Consider the following 17,095-nt stretch of genomic DNA (forward strand, 5'->3'; position numbering starts at 1 on the left):
TAGATATATAGTTTTATATAGTTCTATATATAAAATTAAGTATTAAGTATATAAAAAAAGAAAATATTAGGTGTATAAATTAACTTATTAAATATATAAATATTAATTTTAATAAATATTTAAAATTTAATATTTAAAAAATATAATATTATTAATAATAATAAAGAATATAATATATAAATATATAATTTAATTTTATATTATATAAATAAAGTTAAAAAGTATTACTTTTAATAATATTATATTATTAATATAAATAACTTAAAAGTTAATTATAATAGGCTATAATATTAGGTATAATAATATAAGTAGAGGAGGTTTAAAGGTTTATTAAGTTTAGATTTAATATAAAATTAATTCTTATTTTTTTAAAAAATAAATAGACTTTACTTACTTTTTAATAAGCTTTAGAGGAATATAATTAAATATTAAAGTACTTTTAAAGTTTTTTTATAGCTTTATTTAATTATTATAATTATACTTTTTTAAAGGTTATCCTTAATTATTATTATTAGTTAATATTAGTTACCTTTATTTATATTTTAAAAACTTTTTTATTTATTATTATTAATTAATTTTAATAATTTATTAAATTTTTAATAGTTTTTATTATATTTTATAAAAGTATAAACTAATTAGTTTTTTAAGTAATTATTTTTTATTTTAATTTTTTTATTTAATAATTAACTTTAATAAGTTTTAATTAATTTTATTTTAAATTTAATATTTTTATTATTATTTTATAATTATTATAAATATTATTAATATATTAAATAATTAAAGTTAAATAATTTTTAAGAGTTTTTTTAATAGTTTTTATTAGTTAAAAGTTTTTAATTAATAATTTTATTTTTAATTAATAGGTTTTATTATTATATAATTCTTTCCCTTCTTTTAATAGTAATTATAATATTTATAAATAGTTTTTTTAATAGTTTTATATATTATTTTTATTAGCTTTTATTTAATAGTAAAATAAGTTCTTTTATAGGTATTTTATTAAATTAAATTTAACTTTTAGGGTTTTAATAGTAATTATATTAACTTTATTATTTTTAATATTAATAATTCTTTTTTTTAAGTTATTATAATAAGAATATTAGTAATAATAAAGTTTTATAAAGTCTTTTATTAAGGTAATAGATAGAAAATTTATAATTATTTTATATAGTTTTAAACTTATTAAAAATAATTATAAAAGTTATTATTTTATTAAAGATTTAAGTAGGAAAGGTTTACTAAAGGTTTTTAAACTTTTAAAAATTTTCTATTTTTATAAAGTTTATTTAGTTTAATTATTTTTAAAATTAAAGATATATTATATTTTTATAAGAATATAGAAAGGGTTTTATAGATATTAATTTATTTAATTATTTTTATTTAAATTATAAGAAAAATATAAAAATATAAAGTTAAGTAATTAAATTTTAAATATTTTATAATATATATATATATACCTTTTTAAAGTAGATTAAAAATATTTAATTCTTTTATAAATAAATATTTTTATATTATTATTAATTTAAAAGTTTTTATTATAATTAGTATATTATAAAATATTATTTATTTTATATTATAGTAAATTTACTTTATATTTTTATTAAATTATAAAGTAGTTAATTTTTTAAAGGATTTTTAATTATTAGTTTAATTTTTAATATTTATTTTATAAAGGCTTTTAAAAGAAATTATAAATAATATAAAACTTTTATTTTTATTAATATAAATAAATAAATTTATAGTTTTTAAATTTAATTAGTTAATATTTTAATAAATATATTTATTAATAATTTTAATAGTAATTTAATATTTTAAAAAAATAAAAACTTTAAATTTAAAAGTAGTTTAAAGAAAAATAAAGAAAAATAATAAATTTTAATATTAAATATAAATTATTTAATATTTATTTAAAAAATAATATTAATTTATTTTAAAATAAAGAAATTATAAGGGTTAATATTTTTAAATATAAGTTATAATTATTTTATATTTTTAATTAGTAAAATTTAATTTAAAAATAATTTAAATAATATTTATAAAAGATTTTTAAGATTTTATAAATAGTTATTATAATATAGTATATTTAATTTTTATAAATAATAGGTTTTTAATTTAATATATTTTAATTTAAAGGTTTTTAAAAGGTTATAAATATAATAAATAAAGTTTTTAAATTATAATTTTAAAAATATTTTTATTATTTTAAAAATAATTTATAATAAAAATAGCTCTTTTTAAAAGTTAATTAAATATATTATAAATTAATAAATAGAATTATAAGGTAAAATTTTAAAGTTTTAAAATAAAATAATAATATTTTATATTATTTTTTAAAGTAAATTTTAGTTTATTATAGGTTTAAATAGTTTAAAAATAATTTATTTTTAATATATTTTATATTACTTTTTATAATAGTTTTAATATTAATATTATAATTAATTAGTTTTTAATTATTAATTAATAATACTTATTTCTTTAATATTTATTCTTTAAGTATTTTATTAGGTATTTATAGTTTATTTATTTTATTTTTATTTACTTTATTAGTTTTTATTAAGTTTTATTAAGTTTATATTTTAATTATATTTTATTTTTATTAATTTATTATAAAGTCTTTATAAGTTATTTACTATTTATTTATTTTATTATTATTTATTTTATTAATTATTTTTAATATTTATTTTTATTATTTAGTTATTATTTATTTATTTTTTATTATAATTTAAATAGTTTTTTTAACTTTTTATTTATTTATTTTAAGTTTTTTTAAAAATATTAAAGTTTTTAATATTTTTAAATAGTTTTATTTATAAATATTTTATTCTTTAATATTTAAAAGTTATATTTATTTAATTATTTTTTATTTTATTAAATAGTAAAAGGTACCTTTAATTTTTAATAATTTTAAATTTTCTTTAATTTTTATTTAGTTTATTTATTTTTAAATTTAATAGATTTATAATATCTTTTATAAATCTTTTAATCTTAATTATTTATAGTTTTAATTAGTTTATATAAAATATTATATATTTAAAAATATTTTTAAAAGAATTAAATTATAAGTTTATTTATTAGTTTAGGTTAAAATTTTAAATAAATTAGCCTTTTATAAAGTTAGTTTTTATTTTTAAGTAAAAATATTTAATTATTAAAAATATTTATTTATTAATTTTAAATTATTTAAGTTAATAATATATATTATAATTTTAAGTTTAAATTTTAATATTTTTTAATTTTTAATATTTTTAAATAAATTTATTAAAGTTTTTAATTATTTTTTATTATTAATATCTTTTTATAATATATTATTTTTAATAAGTTATTAATTATATAAAATAATAAGAAAAGGTTAATATTTTAATAATATTTTAAATAAATTTATTTTAATTATTATATTTTATATTAAATTATATATAAAAATATAATATATAATAATTTTAATTAATTTTAAGTATTTTTAATTATAAATAATTTTAAATATTATTTTAAGTTTAATTTATTTTTTTATTTATTTATTATTTTATAAATAATAAATAGTAATATAATAGTTTTAATATTATTAAACTTATATAATATTTTTAAAAATTATTTATAAAATTATATTTTAATTAATAATAACTTTTATAAAATCTTTATTTATATTTAATATTTTATATAAAAATTTTATTAAGTTTTATAATATTTATTATAATATAAATTAAAAGGAAAAACTTATTTTAATAAAATAATTTATAATTATTAAAATTAAATTTATTTTTATTATTTATAATAATAGTTAAAGTTTAATTATAAAGTTTATATTAAATTTTATATAGGTTTTAATAAAATTAATAATAAAATAAGCTTTTATATAAATAATAATATAATATAAATATATATTAATATATTATATAAAAGTATATATATTTTATTATAAGGTTTTTAATTTAAGTTATTAAAAATATTTTTAAAAAAATTTATATTTTAATTTATTTTTAATATTTATTTAATAAATTATTATAATAGATTTATAAAATTTTTATTTTAAGATTTTTATTTTAATATATATATATATTTTTTTAAAAGTTTATTTTAAATTTTATAATTAAAACTATTTAAAATAATATTATTTAAGATTATATTTTTAATTATAATTTAAATTATAAAGTTTTCTTTTTAAGTTTTATAAATTAAATTTATAAATAAAAATAAAGCTTTAAATATATTATATTAATATTAAATATATATATTTAGATTTAATTTTTATTATAAATTACTTTTATAAAAGTTATAAATTTAAGTTAATACTTTATTAAAAAGGAGTTATCTTTAAAACTTTATATATTATAATATTTTAATTATAATTTAAATTTTAATTTATTTTTAATCTTTTAAATAAAATTATTAATTCTTTTAATAATTATAATTATTTTTAATTTTAAAGTTAAAATTTAATTTATATTTAAGGGTTTTTCCTTTAATATATAATTAAACTTTTAAAAATTTATTAATTAAATTAATTTTATTAAAGTAGTATTTAATAATAAAATTAAATTTAATTAAATATATTAATTATTAAATTTATTTTAAATTAATTTTTTATTTTATAAAACTATAAAAATTATTATAATTTAAAAAATAATAATAAATTTTTAAACTCCTTTAAATATTATTATTAATACTTAAAACTATTAATAATAATATTTAATTTTTATTATAAATTATTTAATTAAGTTTTATATTAATAAACTTTTTAATTAAAAATAATAAAATATTATTAAATTATATTTTAATAATATATTTTTAAAAGATTATTAAAGTAATTATTTTATTAAAATATTATATTTAATTTAAATATAAAGTATTAAGTTATAATATTAAAGTAAAAATATTTATTAAAACTTAACTTTAAGTTTTTTAAAGATTTTAAACTTTTAAATTTTAAATATAAATAAATTAATTTTATTAAACTTTTAATTTTATTTTATATTAAATAATTATTTATTAAAAAGTTAAATAATTTTAAAATATTTTTAATAAACTTTTAATAAAAATTATAAAAATTTAAAAAATTTAAATATTATAATAGATAATAGAAATAGATTATTCTTAAATAGTTTTAATTTAATTAGAATCTATTTAAATTCTTTTTAATTAAAAATCTTAAAATTTAATTTTTTAAAAAAAAATTATATTTTTAAAGTTTTATAAAATTTAATTAATAATAATTAATTTATAATTATTTAAAATTTTATAATAAATAATTAAAATATAATAAAAATATTAATTAATTTAAATAATATTATTTTAAATTTATAATAATTATAATATATATAAAATACTATTTTTATTTATTTTTTAAAATATAAATTTAATAATAAATATTTATTAAATTAAATTTTAAAAATATTTTATATTTAATAATTAATTTAAAATTTTAAAATAAATAATAAAAGTAATAATTTTTAATTATTATTTTATTAAAAGTTTAATAATTAATATAAAATTAAAAAGTATTATTCTTTAAAAGTAAATAAAATTAAAGCCTTTATTAAACTTTTATTAAAAGTAATTTATTTAATTTTTAAATTTTATTTTAATTACTTCTTTAAAATTTTTAACTCCTTTAATAATAATAGATAAAAGGTAAAAAATAATAATATTCTTTTTTAATTTAATTATATAATTTATTTTTCTTTAAAAGGGAAGCTTTTTTATTTTAATTTTTATAAAAACTTTTTAAGTTTTTTAATTATAAATATAATTAAAAAAATTAAAGGGTAATCTTTTTCTTTTATTTATTTCTTTTAATTCTTACTATTTTTTTATAATTTAAATTAAAAATTATTAATTAAAAGGATAATATAATAATAAATATTTTATTTTTAATTTTTATAAAATATTTTATAATTTATTAAATAATATATAAGTTATTTTATTAAAGCTATTAATTTTTAAATAACTTTTAATTTTATTTAAAATATTATAAATTTAAGGTTTTAATAATAAAATAAATTTAAAATACTTTTAATTAATAATAAATATTTTAAGTTTTTTTCTTTAATTTTAAAATAATCTTTAATTAAAAAAATCTAAAAGACTTTATTAATAAATATTAAAATATAATTAATCCCTTAATAAATATTAAAAAAATTTAATTTTTTAAATTAAATTTTTTTATAAAAATATTAATTAAATTTATTTAATTTTAAATATTAAAATTAATTTTAATATATTTTTAACTTTATATTATAATTATTTTTTTAAAATTATAAAAATATTATAAACTTTTATTATTTTTTTTTAAATTTTAATTATTAATTTAATTTTTTATTTTAAATACTATTTTAATTAATAGTTAAAATAATCCTTAACTTTCATTATTTTAACTTTACTTTTAATAATTTTTTAATTAATAATTATTATAATTTTAAATTTAGTTTATAAATATTATAACTTTTATTAATATTAAATAATTTAAAGTATAATAATAAATATTATTATAATAATAATAAATAATTAACTTTTATTATTATTAAAAGAATTAAATTTTAAAATAATTTTAAAGTTATTTTTTAAATATTTTAATTAGATTAAATATATAAACTCTTACCTTAAAATCTTTAACCTTAACCTCTTATATATAATAAACTTTAAGTTTCCTTAAAAGCTATAATATTACCTTAAAAGCTTCCTTTTTTTTTTATTAAAAGTTTTATTATCTTTTTATACTTTATTTTTAATTTTTAATATTTTTACTTTTAATTTATTTAAATATATTAATTTAAATTATTTAAATAACTTTAATTATTTATTTTTAATATTTAATAAATTTAAAATATATTTAATTTAAATTTCTAAATAAATTTAACTTTATAACTTAAAAAAATTTAACTTTAAAATTATTACTTTTAACTTTTATTTTAACTTTGGTTTTAAAATATTAATAAAAAATTAAAGGTTTTAATTTTTTATTAATAAATAAAATTAATTAAATTTTAAATAATTTTAAAAATTTTTAAAATTTTTTTAAAATTATTATTAAAAGTTTTAAATTTATTTTATTTATAATAATTAAATATAAATTTATTTTCTTTTTTAGATTTTATATAAATATTTTAATAGTTTTAATACTTTATTAATATAATTAAATATATAAATTACTTTTATTTTATTATTATAAAAATTATAATTAAAAATATAAACCCTTTTAAAATCTATTATTTAATTATTATATTATTATAAAATATAAGTTATAAATAATAAAATAATATTAATTAACTTTAGATTTTTAATTTAATTTTTAAAATAATTTTAACTATTTTAAAAATATTTATTTTTATTAAAGAATTTAATTTTATTTTTATTTTTGAATAAAAGTATTACTTATTAAAAGGTATTTAAACTTCCTTATTATTATTTAAATTTATTTAAAATTTTTTTTAATTATTTATTTTTAATAATATTATAAATAATATAAAAAATTAAAATTATAATAAATTATAATATTAAATATAATAATATAAATAAAGAAAGGTTTAAAATTTATTAAATTTAAATTTAATATAAAATTAATTTTTATTTCTTTTAAGAAAAATAAATAGACTTTACTTACTTTTAATAAACTTTAAAAGAGGTATAATTAAATATTAAGGTATTTTTAAAGTACTTCCTTATAGCTTTTATCTAATTATTATATTAATAAGTAATAAAGTAGTTATATAATAAATTTAAAATAATTTTAAAATAACTTTTAAAAAAAGAATCTTATAATAAAATATTTAATAAATTAACTTTTTTATTAATATATTTAATAACTATTTAAATTTATTTTTATTAAATAAGTTAATATTATTTTTATTTTAAATATATAACTATTAATAAGATTATAATATTATAATAATAAATTTATTTAAGAAAGTCTTTTAATATAAATTTTATAAAAAGATTAAAAAAAAAAGTTAAATAAAATTTATTTATTATATATAAAATGAATATATAAAAACTTAAATATTAATTAAAGTCTAACTAATTAAATACTTACTTATACTTAAACCTACTTATAATTAGTAAGCTACTTATAATTAGTAGACTAATAATTATATCTTTTAAAGTACTTATAAGAAGGCCTGCTAACTGTAAAATTCAGCCATAGGGTTCCGGTACGGTACCTAGGTATTTTGCAGCCAATTAAGAACATCGACCTTGTTGGTTGCGTTGGTTTGCTTTGATTAGCCAGGGCTGTCGCAGAAAAGCGGGTAGGTATCTGCCCACCGACCTGAACGAAGACAGATGTCCGCATCTCCGCCTTTGACTTCTCTTCACTCGAGACACAGACAGCCATGCACGGATATCGTGCAATCCTCAACTTCCCCTCCAGCTTTTGCAAGTAAACTGCAACCAGGCACAGTCTGCTTCATGCTAAAGTTGAGTTCGCTCACACCGGAAGCACAACAGAACATAAGACGACCGCTGGCAAATCACAATGTCGACGATGCCGAGCGTTCACAGCGTCACAGCCGAAACTCCAGCCCTAGTTGGGCCTGATCAGCGACATCCCGAAGTGGTCGATGTTGCGTCAGCGCATCAGAATGGAGCATCTCAGTTGGCAACAGACAGAGTGACACTTGAGACGAGGGATGCCAACGAGGAGCAGCAACCCGCGCCACTTGAGAGACTTCCAGTTGAGCTTAGGTTACACATCCTCGAAAACATGCCAGACCTGGAGACACTGAGTTCCCTCATTCACGCCTCCCCCGTCTATTTTGCCCAATATCGGTCCAACCGCAAGCAGCTTCTTTTCAGGTGCCTACAACATGATTTGGGCCGAGAGTTATTGGTGGAGGCTTACGCCGCCTTCAAGTCACGCCCATTCAAGATCGGCCCGCGCGTAGTAATACAGCGAGACATCACCGACTTTGTCGATTTGTATGGGGCGTGGCGATGCTCTGGAGACCTGGCCACTATGTTGAAGTCTATGTCACTTGCTGATGTCCGTTGGCTCGCTTGGTTTCATACATTGACTGTGAAGCCTCTGGCGGCTCAATTCAGCACTTGGGCTTTAACAAACCTCGAGTCTGCAGCAGCCAAGGCTACGGAAGATCAACGCATGCAGGCAGAGTCAGCGTCATTAAAGGAAACACCAACATGCAATACGTGGCCGAGTGGGTTGAGCGTAACGGAGCAAAGGCGGATTCTGCGAGCTTTCTACCGATTCGAAATATTCTGTAATCTCTTCATGGGCGATCGAGACGAACTCTTCGCCCACGTAGAGATCGCACATGTCTTCTTCCCCCAGTTCGGATCTTGGGAGATTGAGGAGATCGACTGCGTCTACATGTGGATCAAGGAGAGGTACGGAGAAGTTGTTACCGAGATCAAGTTGGATTTTCACCCGAACAGCTCCAAATTTGCGGACGATCCCGACTCTGAATCTGAACCCGAAGACTCCTTCACGCGTGTTCGAGATTACGACGGTATGTGTGCTACTTGCTGCTATGCTATCGCGTTCCCACTGACGATCGTGCCCTCTTGATCAACAGAATACCTTAACGGCACCATCGGCCACGGGGGCCTCAGGCTGGCACTGCACATGTTCAAAATCAAAGATCACGATAAGCTCGTACACTTGATGGGCAAGTACCTGAAACAAAGCCAGGAGCATTTCTTCGGAGACTGTATGGAGGGTATGAGCCAAGTCGAAAGGCGTGAATCATACGATAATGGCTTCAGCGACAGAGATCGGGCCGAGGAGAGAGGTGAACCGATGCCGTTCACAGGTGATGACAACGTTTCCACCTTCTCCTCCCACAATATCTCATTAGACATTCTAACGATGAGTGAGTCGACTCCCCACTCAGCTGACACGACCGAAAATGCTAGTGAGGCGGCAGCAGTGGTTTCCAGCATTAACGCGCCACCGCTCGCTTGGGTTCTCATGTGGGATGGGAAGTACTGCAACCTGTACGGAGAGTACATTCCCGATGAGTTAAGGCGATGGGGTTATGTCATGTGGGACGAGCGACGGTGGAATAGTATAGACGGCGCGCTGGGACTCCTCATCAGGCTATGGGCCTCGTCGTCTCAACTCAAAATGGCCAGGGTGGAATGGCCATGGTTGGAAGGTCGCCAACCAGCACTTGTTAATAATGACTGGGTTGACTTTTACTCCTGTAGCTAATTCACAAAGTTTTCTGAGACCCAAGATTACCAAATGAATTATCTTCAAATGGGCAATGGCCCTGGTTGGATCCTCAGGTTTAATTTCTTTTAAACGGGTGGTTTCGTTTCTGTTCCCATACACAAAAAACGTGCGCGGCGCCTCCATACAGTGTTAAACGCTCAAGACTCGGCGTTTAAAAAAGTACAAACAATAGTACAGAAAGAATACAATATGGAAAGAAGCAAAGTCAAAGAGAACTGCTTTGCTACCTAGGTACAGTATAGTTGTACGGGCACACATGCGGTTCTACTTTTATCTGCCATGCATCTGCTTTGCTAATCGATGTATAAACTCCCATTTTATCCACACCATTGCGACGAAATCTCGAACACACTACACCACTCAAATCGTGATGAAATCCGACCCATGGAGTCGTATTCACTTCCGATTGAAAGGGGCTCTTGCCAGTGCATCGGCCTGAATCCTCCAGACCCTGCGTCCCAGCCGAATTATTTCCCGGCCGAACTCGGTCAGCAGCGCATCAACATTTTTGTCTGCATCCTGATGAGCCCGCTCCGTATATGACTGGTACTCCTCCTCGTCCATAAAAGTTGCAAGTTTCCAGTCTTCTTTCCACGCTTTCACCGCTGAGACGGCCTCGGGGCCGTCAGCCCTGATGTCCGTCGCGACCATGTAGAAAGATGAGCGCTTCCGATGGCCCGCCCAAGGCTTGAAAGTCTGGATGGTAGAGAACCCATGAAACGTGCGTAGAAGGCACAAGGTGTCCCAGGCCTCAAGCTTGTGCAGCAACACAATCATTGTGCCCCCAGGCCGCAAGTGGTCGAGCCCCAGGATGAGCTGTGTGAGGATGAGCCTCCGCGCCTCGCGTCTCTCGCGGTATGCCGCCCTGTGCGGGGCATGTGTTCGTAGGACTTGTCCGTCGCAGATGACCAGATCAAAGTGTCGGCCGTCCTCAACCTGACGCGGCAGGAACGCCGCGGCATCGGGGTGGTCTGATGGGATCTGCTCTGGTGCGACGCCCATGTCGGCCGCAAGTAGGGTCACGTCGAGTAATTTGATGGTGACCTCAGGTTCATTATTGTCCACCAACAATGAGGGATGTCCGCCTTTCTCTGGCGGCAGGCTGAACGCCAAGGCGTGAGCACCGGGATTGTGTTCAAGTGCGGCTTGTAGATAGGTCCCTGGGGCCATGCAGCAGTCAAGGATACGTTTCTGGGGCTCATGTCCGGTGTTCGAGCGAGTCGGCTGGATCTTGAAAGCCCCGGTGGCTCCCTGCATTTCTTTTGCGATTCTTCCCATCATGTTGTTGAGAATCACTTGTGTTGTATGGGATCCTTCGTCGGCTTGTCTTCGTTGGTTCTGGAAGAATCGATCTCCCTCTGCATTCTTCCAGCCCTGTTCCAGCACCGTAGGATTAGTGACCAAGTTATTCTACAGATGATGAAAAAAATTCTTGCCTTGTCTCGAATCTCACTGAGCGTTGCGAATTCTGGAACACGCTCAACAAGATACTTTGTGATCCGCGCCTTGGCGCCTTGAGCACCCTCGGCGTTTCTGATGGGGTCTTGATTTATAGGAGGGATCTCCTGAGCAGATTCGTCGTTCATCGTTGCTGCCTGGTTGTTAATTGTCATTGTGCGAGTAATCCGTCCTACTGCAATAGAAAATTCGAGCACGCTATCACAAAAGGAGACGAGACGGTCTCAGCAATAAAAAACAAGAAACAGTGAAGAGGGGAGCGAGAAGGAACCTGTTGGGCATAAATACATGGAGCAGGCTGCCCGGAGATAGAAGGATTTTGGAGTGACCTGCCTAGGCACCTACCCGCCCACCATTGACCAATTCAGAAACGCGGTAGGCCTCCTGCATAATCTGTGCAAAATCAGCTGTCATCCAAACAGAAAGATCCTTTGTAAGGCCCACTAAAACGACCAAGGTCTCCGGGTACATACCGTGCTTGGAATTGCAAAGCCGCCTCAACAGTTGCACAAGATCCATGGATCGCAACTATATGTCAACTGGTTCATAAATACTTTCCGGGACTACGTAGCGGATCCAGAAATGAACACCCATCCGGGTGGGCTATGGGCTATGTGTTGCTAGTGGTTTTGTATACACTATTCAAGCCCCGATATTTGTGCTGTACTGCGCAGCATCTTGCTCTATTATAATGGATTTGGAGTAACTCTTATCTCATCGCGAAGTGATACCAACCTTTCCACTTCATCTAACTGCGTGCTCTGCCGGTTCATTTTCCTGACGGATCAGTTAGCAGAATGCAAATGCAAATAGAGATTCTTATCCTTGATTATTACCTGAGCAAAAAGGAAATTTGTAATGCCGTGAGATGATGTATCTGCATGTCGACCTCTGCCATCGCTAGACTCATATCCCGCCGCTCCATCCACCACCATATCCTCTTGGTCAGGCTCGTTGCCGAGCTACCGCATATCTTGTAGACATTCTCTTGCAGTTCTTTCCTACGCCGCTCGGCGGTCCCGAGTGACTCTGATACCAAGTCTCCCAGTGACGAACTCTCCAGCTCATTGTCGGCCTCAACATCCCTATCCTCGAAGAATTCCGAAATCTCGTTGATATGCGCTTTTCTTTGGGTCACGTAGTCTGCAAACCTCTTCATCTCTCTCGGCGCATCTGCCGTCACGGCATAGAAGGCTAAACAGAAGGACAAGGTGGCCAGGGCGAAGGTCAGAATGCCGATGATATTGGCTGTCGTCGAGAGCGCGCTGTCCCCATCAGCCATGTTTGATGTGGATGACACGGCAAAAGACCCTGGCAGTGGTTTGAGGGAGTGGGAATAGCCAGGCCAGCGAGCACTTCAGCGCAGCATCCTCCTCGAAACTGTGATAATGTCGCACATATGCAAATCCCATATTCTAGAGAGACAAAATCTTTAGGCAGCAGTGCGGACCGGTTTTCCGCATGAGGGGGCAGAAACTTGAACCAATGGTAGCAGTCAGTCTTCAGCTGAGCCGGGGTAGCGCTTACGCCTTTGCGCAACTATTTTCGGCTCCGGGAGACACATGAATTGGAGCAACACAGCCTCAACTTGTGTCTACTGTCCATTGAGGTTACACTGCAGTGCTCTAAGTAGGATTTCGGGTCGCACAGCAACGCGAAGGATTAAACTCAAGAGAACCCAGCCATGGGATGCCGCCACTTCTTCCTCTCTCAAAAGTGGCCAATTTTCGCACAACTCGCCTCATCAAATGCAAGCCTGGTACCCTCGTTTGTGAGAGCTGGTCCTCGGCAGTATTATCAGAGACATGGACAGCTCTGACGGCCATGCACAGCAAGCCGGGCCCAGCCGGTTAGTCGGCAAGATCGTCCAAGACTGCATCCAGATACAGCACAACCAAAGAGAGGCCCTCAGCGTGGGTATTTATCAAACGCCGCGTGTTGAAGACAAGCCTGTCGTAAACCACCAACGAATCCATGATATCGACGATGACAGACATGTGGCGCTTCAATTTTTCGATGCACAAATGACAAGCAAATGGACGCCTCCCTCGACCACCAGACATGATCCATTTGCGCTCGACTTCCTCGTTCCCGTCAAAAGTAAAGTTTTCCAACATCTCATATCTGTTCCTCATGCCCCATCACTCGTCCGCACTCTGACGCGTTCCGTCATCCTGCCGCTCACTTTATGGCCCTCTCACTTTGTGGTTCTAGGGGCTAGTATGGGAATATTAACCAAGCGTCTAGGAGGCACCGCTGTGTCGTTACGAGTCTTCAATGTGGCATCTGATTCGATGTACAAGTACCAAGTTTTCGCTGGTGGCGTCAACGTGGCACGGCCAACGCCGATAGGGATTCGCCAGGACTATTTTGTTGCGCCTGCACACGAGTGGGTGTACGGTACACGCTTTGCCAGTGATCCATGCATAGTACGGCAATTCCAACTCCTGAAGGGCAAGTCAGGGTATGTGGGGGTTTATTTTGTTACGTCTCATGCTTCGCTAATTAATTCAACATGGATTAAAGATTCTCGCTTGCTTCTGTGCTTTCCAAAGACGACACGATCAAGTGCGTGGAAGTACAGATATCATCACGCAAGTAAGTCCACCACGGAATCAGCAGCGGGTCCCAATTTCTTCGAACAGCAAAATGGTGATGCACTACTGATGGTAAACTCCTTAGGAGGTCCTATGAAGCCACGGGCACATGTGATATTCAGGCAAATGAACAACAGTCCTCTGGAACTTCCTATACGCATATCCTCCAAAGCACTTCAGCCGAAGATGCAAGCCTCGCAGCTTCTACTCTGCCTACCACTGATGGGGAGGAAACTGTCACTGGGGATGCAGTCAAGGAACCAGAGACCAATAAACTGGTCTCCATTCCTCCAAAAAGGCACTCGATCCCTGGCGGCTTCGAAGTTCACCTCGCGGGATCTAATTTCATTCCCATCCACGTTCGGAATATGCACGGTAAGGACCTCGTGGAAGACCTGAAGATGAGGATTGAAGAACAAGAAGGCATACCTATAAATATGCAAAGAGTCTTCTTGGCTGGGACAGAGCTCGGAGACGGTATGTACTCAACCCTGATGGGTTTTACTGGGAAGTGCGCTCACATCTACCGTTGACAGTCTATCCTCTGGAATTGTTTGGCATCTGCGCCGCCACGAGAGACTTGTACTTGCTCATTGGCGAGAGATTAAGGCCCAGGACTGGTATATTAGTAGATGAACGGACTTCACCCCAATCACATGAAGAAGGGCTCACGTCTGATGAGATGTCAGACGATATGTCACATGCAGAAAGTATTGAGCTCGCAATCGACCGAGCACGGCGCACTTCTCGACTTCCACGACCCCTTCGTCAACTTACACGACCCCTTCATCAACATGCACGACCCATTCATCAACATGCATCCCTTCATGAACATGCACGACCCCTTCCACAACATACGCAACCCCTTCATCAACATGCACCAGAGCCCCCCCGTCATAGATTGGTAAGCTCTCGAATACGGTCGAGATGGGAAACCACTCAGGTTCTAAGCCCCGTGACCGCAACAACTAGCGAAGAACAGCATCTGATGGATATATGTCCCGGGGGTCTTGTCAGGCAGAAATTCACACTGGATGACAACCCGGAACAATGGTACGAGTACTACGAGGGGGCCCTGCGAATCCACCTCATCGACGAGGAGCAGTTTGAGAAGGTGACTGGACTAAGGCGGGATACCTCCAACAACGTCGCATCGCAGGCTCAGAATGCTTCTCTCGTATTCGGCCCCCCAGCTCCCAGAAGATTCGTCCGAGAGTCTGAGACTCCAGGTGGTCTCCCAAGCGTAGCGCAAATGTGGGTGCGGACGAGAAGGGAGAAAGCCAGGGCAAGAGTCCCCCCCACTACAACTTCGACTACGAGGCAACTTGAATTAGACATTGAAGAGCCCAAAACGCAACGGTCGGCCGGGAAGCTGGCAAAATACTTTTTCATCTGTGGCAAATGAGCTCGTCTCTTCTCATCCAAAGGGATGAGCTCAACTGCTTTCTCGGGAGGCCAGCAAGTATTCTTGTCCTGGCAGCACGGAATGATTACAGATTAATGCCAATAATTTGTTGTGTTCACTTCCATATCTACTGTGGCCTCAATTTATTACCATCGGCCATCAAGCCGGATGACCAGGTCGCCAACATCCAGAGAGCAAAGCAAGATTCGGCATCAGAAAATGAAGTGGCCCGTCCGGGAACGGTAGCATTTAGCAAACCCTGAAATTCTGAATGTCCTGATGACACCCCGTGGGACCAACCCCGGTGTTGACGAGGCGAACAGCGGCGGGTGCAAGCGTCGCCAAGGACGTCTTGGCGATGGCAGCATCGTGGGGGCAAACAACGACGCTGGACTCACGGGGCGCAGTTAAACTTTAAATCGAATATTCAGATTGTTATATGAGATGATGTGACTGTGGTATATGCTGGCTAAGAAAGAGACCGTGCACCGTCCATCCAACTGTGCAGGGCCCGTGATGCTGGTCACACCTGCCAAGGCACGCCGGCGTCAATGTGCAGGGAACATCTCGAGGCGGGCTTCCCTGCTTTGCTTCACAATGACGCAACCAGCCACTGCCATGGAAACGGGCTGCCTCAACGGCCTGACTTTATCACCTCCACATACTTTAACAACCTCCCTGCTCTCCTGCTGACTTAGTTATACCATCGCCCTGAAATACCTTTACCTGAACATCAACATTTGAACCTAGAACTCCATACCTAAGTACACAACAGCCACATAAAAAGGTATCCAGCGACACCCCCCTGAGCATCTCACCATTCTCACCGAGCACCACTGACTCGAACCACTTCCAGACCACAGTCAAAACATCTACACACAACTACCACGACCTAGAGACGCCAAGTCCACCCCAAGCACAACATGCCTCTCATCTACCGTCAGTATCACTTTTCACCTTTTACGGATCCCCGTCTTTCATGTTTTGGAATGTTCCAGAATACAACACTTTAGGACCCGTAGCAGGACTAACTTCACCACTAGACAAAGCCTTCGGCGGGAAGCACTTCGGCACCAGCGTCAACGCGGACCGGCACGGCGTCCGCCGCGGGCCCTGGCGCTTCTCCCTCGGCCGCTTCAACTGCTTCAAGTAGCGCAGGGGCCATGTCAGCGGCGGCGTCCACGGGCGCCACGTACACGCCAGCGCCTCCCTCCCCAAGGCGAGCGGCGTGCATGTACGAGTGTGATGATGGTGGTGGGATAGCTGGGGCGCGACCCGGGCCGCGGGGAGGTCAAGGCACGACACGAAGGCACGACACGACCGATATTATGGGAAGGGAGATTTCCGGGACCGAGGTTGGCGTTTTGATCGACAATGATTTGGCAGGGCCGGGGGTAGCACGCGCCAGCCCTGGTTCGGCGGTTCCATGTGCTCTGCGGGCGAGAAGACGGA

At 30.3% G+C, this 17,095-nt stretch overlaps 4 protein-coding genes across 4 annotated transcripts; 2 read left to right on the forward strand and 2 right to left on the reverse strand.

Moving 5' to 3' along the window:
* Positions 1-8,464: 8,464 nt before the first annotated feature.
* On the forward strand, positions 8,465-10,159 carry KVR01_013643 (uncharacterized protein; the record flags this gene model as incomplete). The annotated part of the gene is made up of 2 exons (XM_044784050.1): positions 8,465-9,455; positions 9,522-10,159. 2 exons carry the CDS (start codon positions 8,465-8,467, stop codon positions 10,157-10,159), a joined length of 1,629 nt encoding a protein of 542 aa, XP_044637418.1.
* A 420-nt stretch (positions 10,160-10,579) lies between these two features.
* On the reverse strand, positions 10,580-11,769 carry KVR01_013626 (uncharacterized protein; the record flags this gene model as incomplete). The annotated part of the gene is made up of 2 exons (XM_044783312.1): positions 10,580-11,557; positions 11,620-11,769. The coding sequence occupies 2 exons, from the start codon at positions 11,767-11,769 to the stop codon at positions 10,580-10,582; spliced, it is 1,128 nt and encodes a 375-aa protein (XP_044637401.1).
* Positions 11,770-12,473: 704 nt separating this feature from the next.
* Positions 12,474-12,923, reverse strand: KVR01_013647 (uncharacterized protein; the record flags this gene model as incomplete). The annotated part of the gene is made up of 2 exons (XM_044784612.1): positions 12,474-12,670; positions 12,698-12,923. 2 exons carry the CDS (start codon positions 12,921-12,923, stop codon positions 12,474-12,476), a joined length of 423 nt encoding a protein of 140 aa, XP_044637422.1.
* A 442-nt stretch (positions 12,924-13,365) lies between these two features.
* On the forward strand, positions 13,366-16,042 carry KVR01_013580 (uncharacterized protein). Its single transcript, XM_044785523.1, has 5 exons — positions 13,366-13,741; positions 13,889-14,105; positions 14,168-14,239; positions 14,324-14,715; positions 14,775-16,042. The coding sequence occupies exons 1-5, from the start codon at positions 13,447-13,449 to the stop codon at positions 15,641-15,643; spliced, it is 1,845 nt and encodes a 614-aa protein (XP_044637355.1). The 5' UTR covers positions 13,366-13,446; the 3' UTR covers positions 15,644-16,042.
* The last annotated feature ends 1,053 nt before the right edge of the window (positions 16,043-17,095 follow it).

Source organism: Diaporthe batatas (genome assembly GCF_019321695.1).
Source record: "Diaporthe batatas strain CRI 302-4 chromosome Unknown Contig00029, whole genome shotgun sequence".
Classification (NCBI taxonomy): Eukaryota; Fungi; Ascomycota; class Sordariomycetes; order Diaporthales; family Diaporthaceae; genus Diaporthe; species Diaporthe batatas.